Source organism: Bidens hawaiensis, unplaced genomic scaffold (assembly GCF_021521415.1).
Source record: "Bidens hawaiensis isolate Kalapana, Puna unplaced genomic scaffold, B.hawaiensis_p1.1 tig00040654_1, whole genome shotgun sequence".
Lineage (NCBI taxonomy): Eukaryota > Viridiplantae > Streptophyta > Magnoliopsida > Asterales > Asteraceae > Bidens > Bidens hawaiensis.
Window position 1 is genome coordinate 58,249 of NW_027497190.1, and position 19,697 is coordinate 77,945.

At 35.4% G+C, this 19,697-nt stretch overlaps 1 protein-coding gene across 2 annotated transcripts; it reads left to right on the top strand.

The window, feature by feature from the left end:
- Nucleotides 1–927: 927 nt before the first annotated feature.
- On the top strand, nucleotides 928–14,538 carry LOC143592272 (putative E3 ubiquitin-protein ligase ARI8). 2 transcript variants are annotated; one of them, XM_077072219.1, is made up of 15 exons: nucleotides 928–1,289; nucleotides 9,298–9,422; nucleotides 10,263–10,365; nucleotides 10,705–10,795; nucleotides 11,243–11,415; nucleotides 12,068–12,172; nucleotides 12,257–12,345; nucleotides 12,427–12,534; nucleotides 12,608–12,698; nucleotides 12,796–12,885; nucleotides 13,276–13,323; nucleotides 13,410–13,481; nucleotides 13,589–13,688; nucleotides 13,883–14,009; nucleotides 14,091–14,538. In XM_077072219.1, exons 1-15 carry the CDS (start codon nucleotides 1,131–1,133, stop codon nucleotides 14,350–14,352), a joined length of 1,743 nt encoding a protein of 580 aa, XP_076928334.1. In that variant the 5' UTR covers nucleotides 928–1,130; the 3' UTR covers nucleotides 14,353–14,538. The 2 variants fall into 2 exon arrangements, with proteins under 2 accessions (XP_076928334.1, XP_076928335.1); XM_077072220.1 differs by having other exon boundaries at nucleotides 9,301–9,422.
- The last annotated feature ends 5,159 nt before the right edge of the window (nucleotides 14,539–19,697 follow it).

Consider the following 19,697-nt stretch of genomic DNA (forward strand, 5'->3'; position numbering starts at 1 on the left):
TACACCTTCACATATTAGAAGCAAATTTTTCAATTCATTTATTTCCTCTACACTGCCCGGTTCCCTACATATCCAACCATCAAGCATATATAGCCTATCTGCCACATTACATCCCTTGGATTTTTCTAGGGAGAAAAGTTTTGGAAATCAGACTCCCAAAGGTAACGAATCTACCCAACAATCAAGCCAAAACCATGTTTTTTTTACCAATTTTTACCACGTGTTGAAAGCTCGTACTTAACTCCACCCCATACTTCCGGAGACTCGAATCAATTTTCACGATACGACTCCACGGACACGGGCTCGATAATTTTGCCGGGATAGCCGACCAAGACCGGGAAGAATGATGAATCCCCCAAATGACCTTCCACCACAACCTACCATTCTCATTCTTGAATCGCCACCACCATTTTGCTAGTAATGCCATATTGATATCTCGCAACCTCCCAATCCAAAGACCCTCTAAGCTAGTAGGCAACACTACCTTATCCCATGCAACCCAATTAATCTTCGCCTTTTCTTCCATTCCCCCCACCCACAAAAATACCCTTCTCAATCTTTCAAGCTTATCCACGACTCCATTGGGAGCTTTAAATAAAGAAAAATAATACGTTGGCAGAGCGTTCAATACCGATTTTATAATAGCGACCCGACCACCAATGGAAAGAATCTTAGCTTCCCATTTTGACAAACGCTTCCTAAAAACATCCACCACCGGATCCCATGCATTAATTCCGTTCATATTTTTTCCAACAAGTAGACCCAAGTGAAGGAAAGGAAACTCACCAACCTTGCAACCTAACACAATAATAATAATAATAATAATAATAATAATAATTATAATAATAACAACTTAAAAAAATCTGAATTGGTTTAAAGTGTATACAGAACGCACATCATTTCATTTCTTCAATCCACCACCATCAAAAAGCTACAAAACAATAATAATATTAATAATATTATTATTATTCTTTTCCCCAATCTCTCTCTCTCAATAATCCGAATCTCCGGCCAATCAATCAATCACACACACTGCAATCGATACATACACACATACATATACATATACATACGCTCTGTTTGGTGTGATTATCGCGATCAAATTTATCTTCAATTATTATTAGGTTTTGATGGATTCAGAAGACGATATGCTTGACGCGAATGACGCTGAGAGTTATGACGATGATTTCTACAGTGGAGAGACTGCGATGGACTCCGATGACGGTGATGCAGCTGATTACGAGTTTGTCGATAATGATTCGAATGATCCGGTATCGTATCGGAGTCAGGTACAGCTGGTTATGTGATTATATATGATTAAATGTTACTGTTTTAGGTTTTGAAGGTGATTTTGGTAGGATTATGATTTATGCTTAATGATGTTGATGATTTTGTATAGTGATTACATCATTTACATGGATAAACATTACTGTTTTAGGTTTTGAACATGATTTTGTTAGCGTTAGGATTTATGATTTATGCTTAATGATGTTGATGATCCTGTATAGTGATTAGATCATTTACATGGATAAACATTACCGTTTTACGTTTTGATCATGATTTGATGATCCGGTGTCTCATCGTAGTCAGGTACTGTTATGTTGTGGTCTCCGATCCATCATGGGTCGGGTCCGGTTTAGACGAATAGACAGAATTAGGAGATTAAGCTGTTTGAGTTTTGGCCAAGCCCAAAAGCTCTAATCAGGCCCAGTTTAGTTAAAGGGTTAAACCCTAATTGTCTAGTCTATATATTCTCTCCTGTACTTGTAAGTTTGTATCACTCAATAATAAGAAAACCCTAGTTATCGACAGTGGACGTAGGTCATACACCGTGACCGAACCACTTAAATCCTTGTGTCTCTTTCGTTTATTCTTTCGGTTTTACTATTGTATTCGTGTTTGTGTGTGACTCCGAACCTAAAAATTGGCATCAGAGCCTGGTTCTCGATTATACACACAGTTCCGCCGCCGCTGCTCCGCTGCTACAGTTCCACTGCCGCTGCTACAGTACCGCCGCCGCTACAGTACCGCCGCCGCTACAGTACGCGCCGCCGCTACAGTACCGTCGCCGCCGCTACAGTTCCGCCGCCGCTGATTAGGGTTCTGCAGCTGCTGGTTCGTTTTTTCTGATCAGTCTCCAGTCCTTTTATTCCTTGGGTAGTTTGGTTGTTTGCTGTAATCAAAACTCAGTTTGGATAATGGCTGAGGACGGAAAGATCAAGATTGAGAAGTTTGATGGTCAGGATTTTGGATGGTGGAAAATGCAAATTGAGGATTTGCTATGTCAGAAAGATTTAATGGAAGCACTAGAAGAGAGGAAACCGGAAAGTATGAAATATGATGAGTGGAAGGTACTTGACAGAAAAGCCATAGCTGTTATTAGACTCTCACTAGCTAAGAATGTGGCATTCAATATTGTAAATGAAACTACCACGTATGGTCTTATGAAAGCCTTGTCAAATATGTATGAAAAGCCTTCTGCATCAAACAAGGTATTTCTGATTAGACAGCTAGTTAACACCAGAATGAAGGAAGGGGCATCTGTTACCTCTCATGTTAATGACTTCAACACTATTATTTCTCGTTTGTCTTCTGTTGATATCAAGTTTGATGATGAAGTTCAAGCGTTACTCTTGTTATCCTCGTTACCCGAAAGTTGGTCAGGGACTGTTACTGCAGTTAGTAGTTCTGCTGGGAATACTAAGCTTACTTTTGAAGGAGTCCGGGATTTGATTTTAGGGGAGGACATAAGAAGAAGGAATTCTGGTGAGACATCTAGTTCTATATTGAGCACCGAAGGGAGAGGTAGGAGAAGAGAGAAAGGTAATGGCAGGGGTAGGTCAAAGTCTAGAAGAAGAAGTCAGTCAAAGCCCAGAAAAGACATTGAGTGTTGGAATTGCAAAGAAATGGGGTATTTCAGAAACCAATGCCCTAACCCCTCAATTTCAAAAGAAAAGAAAGAATCTAAGAAGGAAGTTAATCTGGCCACCGGTTCAGATGATTCAGAAGGTTCAGAAGAGACTCTTATCTGCTGTGTTGAAGAATCAACAGATTCATGGATTATGGATTCTGGTGCATCTTTTCATGCCACTTATAGCACGAAGAAGATGAAGAATCTCCGAACAGGTAATTTTGGTAAAGTTCGTTTGGCTAATAATCATGCTGTTGATATCACGGGGATGGGGGATATTGAACTAAAAACTTCATTGGGCACCTCATGGACTCTAAAGGATGTTCGGGTCGTTCCTAGCCTTAGAAGAAAGCTAATTTTTGTTGGGCAGTTAGATGACAAAGGATATGATGTTATGTTTGGTGGGGGTCAATGGAAAGTTGTGAAAGGGAATCTTGTGATCGCCAGAGGTAAAAAGAAGGGCACTTTATACATGGTTGAAATTCCAGCTGATGGGGTAAATGCAGTGACCAGTGGACCGAGTCAGTCTAGTTTGTGGCACCAACGACTCGGCCACATGAGTGAAAAAGGGATGAAAATGCTCGTTGCTAGAGGAAAAATTCCAGAACTGAAGAAGGTTGAATCTGAATTTTGTGAACCATGTGTTTTCGGTAAAAAGAAGAAAGTATCTTTTGTGAAGACCGGAAAACAACCGAAAGCTCAGAAATTGGAGCTTATTCACTCTGATGTCTATGGACCAACTTCAGTCTCTTCTTTGGGAGGATCGCACTATTATGTCACCTTCATTGATGATTCGACACGCAAGGTATGGGTTTACTTTCTTAAAAATAAATCTGATGTTTTTGATATTTTTAAGAAATGGAAAACTGCTGTTGAATTGGAAACTGATTTGAAGGTGAAATGCTTGAAGTCGGATAACGGTGGTGAATACGTTAGCAAAGAATTCCGTGATTATTGTGAAGAGTACGGTATTCGGATGATCTTTACAGTCCCTGGCACTCCTCAACAAAATGGAGTGGCAGAACGAATGAACAGGACGTTAAATGAAAGGGCAAGAAGTATGAGACTTAATGCCGGGCTTCCAAAGACGTTCTGGGCAGATGCAGTTAACACTGCAGCTTATTTAATTAACCGGGGATTGTCAGTACCGCTGGGTTTCAAGACACCAGAAGAAGAGTGGAAAGGTAAAGCTGCAGATTATAAGCATTTGAAAGTCTTTGGGTGTAGCGCTTATGATCTAGTGAAAAATGACAAGCTTGATGCTAAAGCTAAAAAATATGTTTTCATTGGATATGGGTCAAACGAAATGGGCTACAGGCTTTGGGATTTAGAAAGCAGAAAAGTAGTCAGAAGCAAGCATGCAACTTTTAATGAGGCTGAGTTATACAAAGATAGAAACACTTCAAAATCAAGGGTTCAGAAAGAGCAGGTTGAATATGAAATTGATGCTCAGAAAAAGACAGTTGAGTCAGCTACCGAACCCGAGACAGAAACTGAAGAAACCACAGTTCCTGAATTTGAAGATGATGATATTGGTGGAAATGAAGAGTCAGAGGGAGTCTCTGACAGTGGGAGTTCAGAGTCTGAGGATGAACAGTCTCCACAAGAACCTGACCCGCCTCAGCACTGGGTTAGGAGGTCCACCAGAGTTTCTAAACAGCCGGTACGTTACAAACCTTCAGTTAATTATCTCCTTTTAACTGAAAATGGTGAGCCAGAGAGTTATTATGAAGCACTTAAGTTGAAAGATTCGCTCCAGTTGGAGCATGCTATGAAGGAGGAGATGAACTCTTTGAGTAAAAACCAGACATGGGTTTTAACCAAGTTTCCACCAGATAAAAGAGTTCTACAGAATAAATGGGTCTATAGATTCAAGGAAGAACATGATGGGTCTAAACGATACAAAGCTCGTTTAGTGGTCAAGGGTTTCCAACAAAAGAAGGGAATTGATTATAATGAAATATTCTCTCCAGTTGTGAAGATGACCACCATCAGATTGATCTTAAGTATTGTTGCTGCAGAAAATTTACATCTAGAGCAATTAGATGTTAAGACAGCATTTTTACATGGTGATCTTGACGAGGAGATCTATATGGCACAACCTGAGGGATTTCAGGTTGCCGGGGAAGAAAAATGGGTCTGCAAATTGAAGAAAAGCTTGTATGGTCTGAAGCAGGCACCTAGGCAATGGTACCTAAAGTTTGATGATTTTATGGTGAGAACTGGGTACAAGAAATGCGAGGCCGACCATTGCTGCTACTTAAAGAAGTTTAAAGGCTCATATATCATTCTACTTCTTTATGTAGATGATATGTTAATTGCAGGATCTGATATGAAGGAGATTCGCAAGTTGAAGAAACAGTTGTCTGATGAATTTGAGATGAAAGATCTTGGTCCAGCCAAACAGATTTTGGGGATGAGTATATCCAGAAAGAAAGATGGCTCCATAACACTATCCCAAGAGAAATACATAGGGAAAGTGTTAGAAAGATTCAGGATGAATGATGAGAAGACTAAACCGAGAAACACACATTTGGGAAGTCATTTCAAACTTACCAAAGACAAGTCTCCCAGAACAGAGGAAGAAAGAACAGAGATGGCTAAAGTTCCGTATGCATCTGCTGTTGGCAGTCTCATGTACGCCATGGTTTGTACACGGCCAGACATTGCTCATGCTGTCGGGGTTAGTCGTTTTATGTCGGATCCGGGAAAGGAACATTGGGAAGCGGTGAAATAGTTACTCAGATACTTAAAGGGTACTTCCAGTTTGGGGTTATGTTTTAAGGGGAAGGATACAATTCTCAGGGGTTATTCAGATGCTGATCTGGGTGGATGTAAGAAGACGTTTAAAAGCACTACTGGTTATGTTTTCACAGTTGGGGGAACAGCAGTTTGTTGGATGTCCAGACTTCAGAAAAGTGTTGCTTTATCAACCACTGAGGCAGAATATATGGCAGCAGCCGAAGCAAGTAAAGAATTAGTATGGTTGAGAACTTTTCTTGAAGAGTTGGGAAAGAAACAGGCAGAGTTCTTATATTGTGACAATGAGAGTGCAGTGAAACTTGTGAAGAATCCAGTCTATCATTCGAAGACGAAGCACATCGGGAGGAGATATCACTTTGTCAGAGATTTGATCAGTGATGGTGTTTTCAGTTTGAAAAATATCTCAGGTGCTAAGAATCCAGCAGATATGTTCACCAAGCCGGTGATGCTGGATAAGCTGAAGCTGTGCAGAGCTTCAGCAGGCCTTCAGGAATAATGTTGAGAAGGCGAAGGGTAACTAGGAGGTGCAAAACCAGATGGGTTTTATTTTACATGTACAAGGCAATGCAGGTGAAGACATTTTACGTCTCCAAATGGGAGCAGGTTGAAATGTTTGACGCATCCAAGTGGTGGTTTAGAGAAGATGTCTCGAAGCCCAAGTGGGAGATTGTTATGTTGTGGTCTCCGATCCATCATGGGTCGGGTCCGGTTTAGACGAATAGACAGAATTAGGAGATTAAGCTGTTTGAGTTTTGGCCAAGCCCAAAAGCTCTAATCAGGCCCAGTTTAGTTAAAGGGTTAAACCCTAATTGTCTAGTCTATATATTCTCTCCTGTACTTGTAAGTTTGTATTACTCAATAATAAGAAAACCCTAGTTATCGACAGTGGACGTAGGTCATACACCGTGACCGAACCACTTAAATCCTTGTGTCTCTTTCGTTTATTCTTTCGGTTTTACTATTGTATTCGTGTTTGTGTGTGACTCCGAACCTAACAGGTACAGTTGGTTATGTGATTAAACGTTGCTGTTTTAGGTGTTAGTTGTGATTTTGGTAGTGTTAGGATTTATGATTAATGATGTTGATGATCCTGTTTAGTGATTAGACAATTTACATGGATAGACATTACTGTTTTAGGTTTCGGTTGTGATTTTGTTAGTATTGTGATTTGTGCTTAATGATTCCTATGATCAGGTACAGTTGATTACATTATTTACATGAATAAACATTACTGCTTTAGGTTTTAATCATGATTTTGATGATCCGGTATCTCATCGTAGTCCGCTACAGCTGATTACGTGAATAAACGTTACTGTGTTAGGTTTTGTAGAGATTTTGGTAGTAGTATGATTTATGCCTAATGATTCTGATGGTCAGGTACAGTTGATTACATTATTTACATGAATAGACATTTCTGTTTTAGGTTTTGATCATGATTTTGTTAGTATTATGATTTATGCTTAGTGATTCGGATAATCGGGATCGCATCATAGTCAGGTGGAGCTGATTACGTGAATGAACGTTACTGTTGTGGGTTTTGATTGTGATTTTGTTAGTGTTATGATTTATGCTTAATGGTATTGTTGATCCTGTATACTTATTAGATAATTTACGTGAATAAACATTACTGTTTTAGGTTTTAATCGTGATTTCATTAGTGTTAGGATTTATGCTTAATGATGTTGATGATCCTGTATACTGATTAGATAATTTACATGAATAAACATTACTGTTTTAAGTTTTGATCATGATTTTGATGATCCGGTATCTCATCGTAGTCAGGTACAGCTGGTTATGTGATTAAACGTTGCTGTTTTAGGTTTTAGTTGTGATTTTGGTAGTATTATGATTTATGCTTAGTGATTCTGTTGATCATGTACAGTTGACTAAGTTATTTAATATTTATATGAATAAACATTACTGTTTTAGGTTCTAATCCTGATTTTGGTAGTATTATAATGTATAAGCATTACTGTTTTAGGTTTTAACCATGATTTTTGTTAGTATTATGATATATGCTTAATGAATCTGATCTTTCTGTATCTCATCATAGTCAGGTACAGCTGATTACATAAATAACCTTTACTGTTTTAGGTTTTGTCCTCGATTTTGTTGGTATTATGATTTATGGTTGATGATTAGATGATCAGGTATCTCATTGTAGTCAGGTACAGCTGATTACATGAATAAACATAAATGTTTTAGGGTTTAACCATGATTTTGTTAGCATTATGATTTATGCTTAATGATTTTGAAGATTCTGATGATCCTGTATCTCATAGTTATCAGATACAGCTGATTACATCATTTACATGTAAAAGCATTACTGTTTTAGGTTTAACCATGATATTTATACTATTATGATCTGTGCTTAATGATAAAGGAAATAGAAACTGATGAGCTGATCTAGGGCTTTTATTTCGGTTGAGATTTTATAGTGTGTAGATTAGTGATTGGATATTTGGTTCATAAGAGATTTAAATTTTAAGGAGTTTTTGTTGTGTCTAGCTGCGCTGATGTAATTCAAGCAGGGATTGTATTTGAATTGAGATTTTATAGTGTGTAGATTAGTGATCAGGTATTTGGATCATAAGAGGGTTAAAGTTTTAAGGAGTTTTTGTTCTGTCTAGCTATGCCGATATAGTTCCAGCATTTGTGTTGTATTATGAATCACAACTCAAAATAACAAAAAAAGGTGGGGCTTTTTGTATATGGTGCAGCTTTTGAAGGATATAATTTATATGATTACTTAGTGATCTAAATTTATTCTAATATACTGTTTTTAAACGAGCAAGATGCTCTTTGGCAATGGTTTCCATGGAGCAGAGGCGTAGCTGGAGGTATCACCTAAAATTGATCGACTCGGGATGCTTCTTGTACGCTTATCACCTTGCATAACGTGATGCGATCTCCTCACCGGCTTGATGCCCCTGAGGCTTACTTTTCGTTGATTTATTGGTTTGGGATGAGTTGTAAATGAGAGATTTAGACCAAATGAAGTAGGGTCAGTATCAAATGCATGTTATAGGAAAACTACTACATGATATTATATGTTGCACAAGCAACCAAAATGTTTATGGAACTTATGGAAGCCCACTTGTTTGTGGCATTGTGCTTTCTTTAGTTTTTCTAGCATTAGAAAAGAACAAAAGTTAGTACAGTTATGAAGTTGAGTATTGTTTGATTAGCAGTCTACTTGTCTAGGTTTATGAAATCATTCTTTGCAACCTTGAATGTTTTCTTTTCAGTTTCATGTAATTAATAGGCCTATATGATATGAGAACTGTAGCCAAGCAGCAAATTAGCACTTCCAAGTAATCATTAAATGACTAAAATAGACGAGTGGCTGTTGCAATTACCTTTTATCCTAAAAGTGAAAACTCTCTAGGTCTCTGTCTCTCTCTCTTTTAATAATATTCTTTTCTTTTAGAAAAAATGGTGCATAAGCATGCTAATAATATTGTGTATATAAGAACATAATAGGACATGTGCCAGAGGCTAAATTTCAGGTGTATGTAATTATATGTTTACTTTTCTGTAGTCAGATCAGCACTTTTAGTAGCCATTCTTATATTCGTATCAGATTATGCATCACTTTAAGTATTTCTGTCTTTTTTATTCAGCAGAACTATACCATTTTGAATGAAGCAGATATTCGTCGTCGTCAAGAGGATAACATAAAGAAGATATCTTCTATACTCTCCATTTCGAGTGATGCAGCTGCCATATTACTCCGCCACTATAACTGGTAATCTGTTGTCAGTTTCTTCTAAAGTTGTTTGTGTAAGTCTTGTTTTATTCCGTCACACCTTTACATCGAAACAAGAGTGTGTATGGCAGAATAACATGTTGATAACATTGTATCTTTCAACCATATTCTATTTTCAAGCTACTTCTTCAAAAGACACTGAAGCACCCACACAAGATTCTAGCCCACCTCATAAAAAGTTTCAGTCTGTATTACATTTGACCACCCCCAAATATCATAATATGAATCAAAACTAGAATTGTAATCCTCATGCAGTTCAGGGAATCTAAAACACACACAAAACCCAAAGTTATGATCTTTATCTTGCATAATTGTCATCTACTTACACAATATAAATTAAGATGTTCTACTTCAGTATACCAGCTTAGATTTTTTTTTTATTCTTTTACTGTTAACGTAAAATTTCATAGCTGTCAAGTGCGTTATGTATCATCATGAAGCTTAGAACAACAAAACTATTAGAAGATGTTCTTTTAATGTATTTGCATGAATCATCATGAATGTGGTACTGCATTTCTAAATAATATTCCATTCTAATGGATACGAGTGCCAAAACTTTAGGAACAGGTAAAAGAGGACTAACTAAATGAATAGTTGAGAATCATTTGAATGAAAATATCAAACAGTCCTCATAGATAGATGTCTAAATGAGTTGGTTGAGCTGTTGTGTGGTTCATTTGTTTTTTTATCAGTTTTTTGTAAGCTATGTAGCTTAGAGTTATATAGTTATTATTTATTGGCCTCAATCTTTTAGGTGGTAACAGGAATGCTGTCTCAATCTCAGTCTGCTGAATGAATTTCAATATTTTGAACATACAGGAGTGTTAGCAAAGTTAATGACGAATGGTTTGCTAATGAAGAAAAGGTTCGCAAGATTGTTGGACTACTGGAAGTACCACGTGCACTTCCCAAGGGCAGAGAGGTAATTATTGATAACTTTGAGAGCCACCAATTCTTTAGTTTTTATCCCATAAAGTGATAGAAAAAGCAAGACTCGCTGACTCTCTCAGCCCCATAAATATTGCCCTCATTTCTAGTTAAAAAATGATATAACTTGAAATTTTCAGTTTACCCTTACTTTAACTGCATGTTTTCCAAGTGATAGGATTCTAATTGCAAGGGTAAAATTAGCATTTTACTAACTAAAACTTGGCATTTATTGTACATATCTACACATGAGTGTTTCATTTTTACATGGACATTTAATTTGGGAACTGCATTTTCTTTTCATGATTCCTAATAAGTTACTCATTTTTGGCAGTTGACATGTGGAATTTGTTTTGATGTGTATCGAAGTGATAAAATGAGTTCTGCAGCTTGTGGCCATCCTTTTTGTGTAACTTGCTGGGAAGGTTTGTATACACACATATATTAGCGGAATTGCTGTTTCTTTCGCTATTTTTATAACTGTCTTCAAATGTTGTTGCTTACATCTATAGTTTCTGACTCGTGACTCCCAAGTCCTGGTTTTTTAGTCATGATTTAGAAAATAGTAATAAAAATATTTATTATACATTTTTAAAAAATATTAAAAGTTAACTAATCAATAAAACAAATGTATTAAAACTGCAAGTTCACTAATTTTGATATGCTGTTCTATAAGGCTCAACATATGTTAAAAGCATGGCAGCAACGTATGTTAGGAAAAAATTAACTAAAGTAAACAATGAACTGACAGAATTGCATACATTAAAATGTTAGTGGGCTCTTAGCATTGTTTGAGCTTAAGAAATGTGCATTTAACATGGTTTGATGTTCATTTCTTTTTAATGAGGTTATTTTGCAACTATTGAATGCAGGATACATAAGCACTGCTATTAATGATGGTCCTGGATGCTTGGCGTTGAGGTGTCCTGATCCATCTTGTACTGCAGCTGTAGGTCAGGATATGATTGGTACATTGGTTTCACGTGATGATAGAGAGAAGTATGGCCATTACTTACTTAGATCCTTTGTGGAAGACAACAGAAAGGTACAATCACAAGATGGTTTTTATTTTTTTTTTGGTACTTTACTTTCTTTTAAGATATAAAAAATGGTAGTCTTTGGTTGAATTAGGTTATTTGGTACCAATTGTTATGTATCGACCCACAAAAACCTTTTTGGTCATTTTTGTATAAATATATAAACCATAAATGTTTTAATTGTGATCTCAAAAGATATATTATTATGCATTAAAGTAGACGACTTTCAACCCTTTAGTGCATTTGGCCTGTTCATTTTAGGTATTTTTTTTGTTTAACCCATTTGAGAATTTATATCATGGTTGGGTTGAACTGATTCGTATTAGTTTGGGGTGGGTCACAAATACTTTTTGTTCATTTTTACAAAAAGAAATGATGAATCACGTGCCAATTACGATAATTACGATTACAAGAAATTCTGTTACGGTTGTTAATCTAAATATTTAATACTTTGAACCCGTTTTGACTTACTGGCTTTTTCCTTTTGGCTAGTTTTTATTTGATTTGGATAGGATATAACACGATGTCTAAATTGGCCTGTTTATAAGTAAACGGGTCGAAATCCCACCTCTAGTTATTCGTCTTCATGGGCTTACATTCGGCTAGTGCGCTAATTTATTATGTCTTTTACTAACCACTGTAAATACCCTTTTTTTATAGACAAAATGGTGTCCTGCTCCTGGTTGTGACTATGCTGTGGACTTCATTGTCGGTGGTGGAACCTTTGATGTTACCTGCCGTTGCTCATATGGCTTTTGTTGGAATGTATATATACTCTTCATTATATTATATATTATTTATTAGTTAATCAAACTGTATATTTTTTTTACTGTTGACCCACCTTGACAGTGTACTGAAGAAGCTCATCGGCCAGTTGATTGTGACACTGTCTCAAAGTGGATTAGGAAGAATAGTGCAGAATCAGAAAACATGAACTGGTATGTGGTATTACATAATAACCAACCGCATGGATTCAATCCATATGAAAATATGACATATAAGTTTGATTTAATTCTCAGGATATTAGCTAATTCAAAACCATGTCCCAAGTGCAAGCGGCCAATTGAGAAAAATCAAGGATGTATGCATATCACATGTACACCACCTTGCAAATTTGAATTTTGCTGGTAAGTTTATATCATGTTTTGCAGCACCCTATACATGTGATGTTTTCTTTATGTTTGAAATATGTTTTTTCAGGCTTTGTCTTGGTGCATGGTCTGATCACGGTGAAAGGACAGGCGGTTTTTATGCATGCAACCGTTATGAGGCTGCAAAACAAGAGGGAGTGGTAAGCTAGTTTAAGCTAATCATATTGTTTAATTACATGTATGCATATTCCTGGAATAAACTTTATTTAAATGCATATTATATCTTATTGCATACAGTATGATGACTCGGAAAAGCGGAGAGAGATGGCGAAAAATTCTTTAGAAAGATACACTCATTTTTATGAAAGATGGGCTACAAACCAATCGGTTAGTTTCTTATTCTTCATTAAACTATTATATTGTAAGATTTTTGAGATTTCAATTTGTGAATATCAGATGTGGCATTCAACCCTTTCACATATGAATGTGTTGATTCATGTTATGAATATTATATCTAACGGGTCAAATGGGTCAGACATCATTCAAAGTGTATCTGACACCTTAGTTTTCTAAGCAAGTTTTTAAGATTTGGGTAAAAAGTGTTCTCGGGCAATCCAACCCTTGACCTGCTTTGACCCGTTAGCCACTTGCGTAACTCGATAGTATCAGCTTTGTTACATCATTTTGTATAGTATATGTTTCTATTGCGATAAGAATCTTTTATGCCACGTTTATAAACGCCTCCCATTTAAATTTTATCTTTTGTTCTGTTTGCAGTCTAGACAAAAGGCCCTGGCAGATCTTCAGCAAATGCAAAACGTACACGTAAGGAATTTCTTTATTCATATTTTAATATTCATTCTTAAATCTTAACTGTAGTAAGATTAACCGTGTACCCCTCCATCTTTTAGCTTGAGAAGCTAAGTGACAAGCAGTGCCAGCCCGAATCACAACTTAAGTTCATAACCGAGGCGTGGTTACAGGTTTTTATTTAATTTAAATTAATTTAACCAGTATTTTAATCTACTTCTGTTATATATTTCTACTTAATATCAATAATATAGCATATTATTATTGCTTAATTTTGTAGATAGTCGAATGTAGACGGGTACTAAAGTGGACATATGCCTATGGATATTATTTACCTGCGCACGAGAATGCCAAAAGGCAATTATTTGAATACTTGCAAGGTTCTCCACATTTCACAACATATAAACAGTCCAACCCAATTTATTATAAAAAAAATTTACAAAAAATAATTTTGTAAAAAAAAAATATTTTATAAAAAAAATATTTTTTATTTATTACACTTTTTTTACGTGTACGAGAACGCCAAAATTTTTATAAAAAAAGTAATTTTTATTTATTATACTTTTTTTTACAGGCGAGGCAGAATCTGGGTTGGAAAGACTTCATCAATGTGCGGAGAAGGAACTATATAGTTACCTTAATGTTGACGGGCCTTCAAAGGACTTCAACGAGTTCCGTATGAAGCTAGCTGGGTTGACCAGGTGATTCTGTTTGACCTGAGCATAACTTGACTTGTATTTGTTTTAGTATTATATATTATTTTAACAAGTTTTGTTTGCTAGTGTGACCCGTAATTACTTTGAGAATCTCGTTCGGGCTCTAGAAAACGGTTTATCTGACGTGGATGCGCGTGGTGGGACCAGCCGAACCAGTGGCTCACGTGGGTCAGTAGCCGGCAGCAGCAAAAGCGGTAGGAACAAAGGGACCGCACCCGCAAGCAGATCAAGAAACATAGATGATCCGGGCCACTGGTCATGTGAGTATTGTACATTTGCTAACGCCAAGTCAGCCACCGTATGCCAAATGTGCCAGCAACGTCGGTGAGGCGAATTGTTGTTGTCAAGAAGAAATAGTTTTACATTCATCTTAGACTGTTGTATGTATATATATTTTATAAAATATGTCATGTAGTTTATTATTATACATTTCTGTTGTATGCTTGGCACATGATCAAGTTTGTGACTTATATTTAAAGTTGGTTCGAATGATATAAATTGATACTTCAGCATAGCGTAGCGTAGGTTTTTATCCTGGATTTTGAAACCGCTTCTGGGTATGGTCGGGTTTTTGACTGTTTTGTATCGGTTTTTAGCCAGGTTTATCAGTTTGTAGCCGGGTAGAGGTGGAACCGGTTCGTTACAAAATAGGCATTACCAATCATGTTTGACTCATAACTATTTGGACACCAGTAGGCGCTAAATGGTTATGCTGTGCCATAGAGTCATCTCAAGCCTAGTCATGCTAGGCTCTTTTGCAAACTAAGTCGAGCTCAAGCTTGGTACGACTCGACTCGTTTTGAAACTAAGATGGCTTAACTTGTTTAGAAAGATTTAAAGGAGTTACAAGGAAAAAATAAGTGGTGATGATGATGCATGCATCACAAGAAATATGAATCAATACTTACTTTTGCTTTATTTTTGGCTTTGTATCATCACTAATTTGCTTTAAAATTGGCTATATTTTTATACTAATGCATGCAAAAGAATATCCTTAGTAACAAACTCGAGCATAGCATTCGTTGTCATACGTCGTCACATGTTTTCTTGGGGTTTAAGGACGTGTATTGCATGCTGTATAAATAATGAACTTTTTCAGCAACAGTTTGTCATTTCTGTATATCAAACACTACCTTAATATTTTTAAACAATCCTGTTTTATAACTTTTTATGTGAAAAATATATTTGCATTTACTTACGTGATTAACGGGGCATACATATAGTCTATACGAACATCCCCTACGTTACGAATCAACCGCTTATTAATTTGATATTATACAACCGTAAAAGCAGGTATTGGCACTAGGCCTGTAAACGAAGTTTGACGAACCATTTGTGAAATGCTCGTCAGGACGTTTATATTCATATTTTTTGTAAACGAGCGAACATGAACAAAATTATTTGTTCATCTATATTCGTGAACGCCCGCTTAACGGTTTTACTCTGCAGTCTTCGCCATGGCAATCGCAACTGCAGCAGTTATCGTTCCCATCAACATTCTCTTCTTCATCTCCGGTCTCATCGTCAATCTCATTCAGGTCATATTATTTATTATTAATTATTATTATTATTATTATTATTATTATTATTATTATTATTATTATTATTATTATTATTATTATTATTATTATTATTATTATTCATTCATTCACTACAACTGAACTCACACGAACAACACTACTCTATGTAATTTAACTAATTATGTATCCTACAGGCGATTATATTTGTGACCGTACGACCAATTTCAAAGAGCTTGTTTAGACGGATGAATCGGATTGTAGCTGAGCTGTTGTGGCTGGAGCTCGTGTGGATCGTTGATTGGGGGTGCTGCTAAACGTACCCTCCATTACATCATTTTTACTAAATATACACCCCCCTTAACTTATTAGATAAATTAGTATTACCTCTTAACATTATTTATATACATATTATTTTTTTCACTTAATAATCTCCATTACATATTAGTCCCTACAACATTTTTTTCACTTAATAATCTCCATTGCATATATCAAATTAAAAACTAACAAGTATTACAATTAATTTATTTTTTTAGTATTAATATTGTAAATATTTATAATATCTTTTTTTATTTTAATAGTAAATATATTTGTAATATCTTTATTTTACCTCTTTATATTTTACAAATTAAACCCGAAACTCAAAAACTTAAAACCCGAAACCCGAAAACCTAAACTCTAAACCCGAAACCCTAAACCCGAACCCTAAACACTAAACCCGAAACCCTAAACTCGAAATCATAAAAAAACGCAACTTGTATAAAAAATAATACGAAATCCTTATTTTTGTGCTAATTTGGTAATTATATAATTTAAAGGGGTAATATGAAAGTTGCTTTTTCAGAAAGAGGGGGGGGGGGGGGGGGGGGTTATTACAAGCAACCGGGGAAGGGGGGGGGTACATTTAGTTGTTGTGGCTGGAGCTCGTGTGGATTGTTGATTGGTGGGCTGGAGTTAATGTGAGGTGCTGGTTTTATTAATTTGAAGTGAATTAGGGCTTGGTCGTGGTGAGTTTATTATTATTATTATTATTAAGAACAGTGGGTGAGGTAGATTATATTAATTTGAAGTGAATTAGGGCTTGGTTGTTATTATTATTATTATTATTATTATTATTATATTTAAGAACAATAGGTGAGGTTGATTTGATTGAAGTTTGTGTGTGTGGATTGATGTGAAGTGAATTAGGGATAAGTTATAGAAACTGATTTTGACTATTGTGAGTTTTTGCTGATTTTGTTGAGGTTTTTTTATTTGATTGTTGATATGTTTGTTTTTCGTGTTTTGATGGATATGGAATGAATTAGGGCTAACTTGTGATTATTAATTTTTCAGTTATTATTTTGATTATTGTGAGTTTTTGTTGATTTTGTTGAGTTTTCTTTTATTTGATTGTTGATATATTTGTTTTTGCGTGTGTTGATGAATATGGAATAAATTAGGGCTAAGTTGTGGTTATTAATTTCAGTTATTATGTATGTGTTGATTGATATGAAGTATGGTTATTGATTTTGATTATTGTGAGTTTTTGCTCATTTTGTTGAGGTTTTTTTGGTTTGCATGTGTTGATGGATATGAAGTAAATTAGGGCTTGATTATGTTTGCTGATTTCATTTGTTATGAGTTTTTACTGATTTTTATTGAATATTATTCTGTTTATTCATTATTGATATGAAGTAAATTTGGGCTTAGTTATGTTTATTGATTTCAGTTATTACGTGTTTTTGCTGATTTAATAGAAGATATGAAGTGAATTAGGGCTTAATTATATTTTTACTGATTTGAATTATAATGAGTTTTTACTATGTTTGTTTAAAGGAATGTTGCTATTAACAAATTTGGGGCTAAATCCACTACTTGATTAAATAATTGATTTGATGATTGGGGATTTATATGTTTGATGAGCTTTTTTTTATCTGCAACTAGGGGTGCAAACGAGCCAAGCTCGAGCTCGAATGCTTTATTATTTATTAATTATTTTTTATATACATTTATTGTTTTTATATGTTGAGAAAAGTCTTGAACTAACGCTCTGCTCAAGCACGGCAGTGCATTGTGAAATTTAATGCATAGAACTATAGAAGTCCAAAACAATAAATACTTATTAATATAAAACGCTCAAGCTCGATAAATCTTGTCTCATTTGCACCCCTATCTGCAACAGATGAAATTAATACTGGGGAAGTGTGTTGTTTGGGGATTTTACTTTTTTAAACAACTCATTAACTGATTTTAATGGTGAAATATTTGATTACATGAGAATGATCAGTTTAAAATTAGCAATCTCTGAATGATTATCGAAAAGATGATGATGATGATGATGATGATGGTGATGGTGATGGTAATAGTGATGATGATGATGTGATGGTGATGATGATGGTGGCGGTGATGGTGATGGTAATGATGATGGTGATGTTGATGATGTGATGGTGATGATGATGGTGATGGTGATGGTAGTGATGATGATGGTGATGGTAATGATGATGATGATAGTGACGGTGATGATGATGATGGTGGTGGTGATGGTGATAGTGATGATGATGGTGGTGGTGATGGTGATGGTGATGGTGATGATGATGATGATGATGATGATGGTGATGGTGATGGTGATGATGATAATGTGATGGTGATGATGATGGTGGCGGTGATGGTGATGGTAATGATAATGGTGATGATGATGTTGATGATGATGATGTGATGGTAATGATGATGGTGGTGATGATGGTGGTGGTAGTGATGATGATGATGATAGTGATGATGATGATGATGATGATGATGATGGTGATGGTGATGATGATGATGATGTTGATGATGATGATGTTGATGATGTGATGGTGATGATGATGATGGTGATGATGGTGGTGGTAGTGATGATGTTGATGATGATGATGATGGTGATTATGATGATGATGATGACGGTGATGATGATGGTGATGGTGATGATGATGATGATGTTGATGACGATGATTGTGATGATGATGATGATGATATGATCTTTATAAAATATTTAACCTATATTTTTCATACGTGAATTAACGTGATAAATTTTAATTAAATTAAAACCCTTTTTAATTATTTAATGCTAAAAGCTTTAACCAAATTTAATAACTGTTTATAAACATATATAAATATAAATTTGTATATATATATATACACTAGTTTTTATCCCCCGTATTACGGGGGCTGTTTTACATTATTCGTTTTTAATATTTATATACGTTTTCGGAGTTTAATTTTATTTATTGTAAGGAAATATTTAATATACTTAGAGTTTTATGATAAAAGGGTTTCACAAATAACTAAGATGTTATAACCCGGTTTAAAAGTTATCTAGGTTTGGTGAAACCCAAAATCCGCTTATTTTTTTACTATAAAATTGTTTCATAATTATAAATAATATTTTAAAAAAATTTATATAATATTTTTTAGTATATCCTATTTTATAGGATTTTCACATCAATAATTTGATAAGAATAATTTTTAATTTAATATATCCTATTTTATAGGATTTTCACATCAATAATTTGGTGAGAATAATTTTTAATTTAATGAGATGTTATAACCCGTTTAAGGAATATATGGGTTTGGTAAGACCCATACCCGTGAATTCGGATCAAATGCATTAGAAGACTCCATTTAAAAATCAGGCAAATCTGGTGACTCCAAAAAAAGGGGGAGCGACCACATCACGACACATAGGATTTTTATGTTTTCGTTTATATATATTATAGATATATATATATATATATATATATATATAGGGGATGGATCTTGCGAGAAGTGAAGGTATAACTCCACTAATCTCTAATTTCACTCCCTTTCATATGATGTTACATACATATATGTAGGTCGGTTGTATTTATATCTTAATTACACATTCAAACCTACCTACAAACATATAAATGTACAGAGCCACATTAAAACCTATGTACCTACACACATACAAACATACATACACATATACAAACATACGTACCTACACACATATACAACCATCACCGCCCTATTCGCTGATGCAGTCATTTTTCCGGCCAACGACCTCGAGTCAACACCGTCGCAGCAGAACCGTACAAACCCTAATCGCCAATTTCCAACAACCAAAACGTACAGAAAACAAGCCTATCTGCACATATCTATGCGGTTCCCATTACGAAGT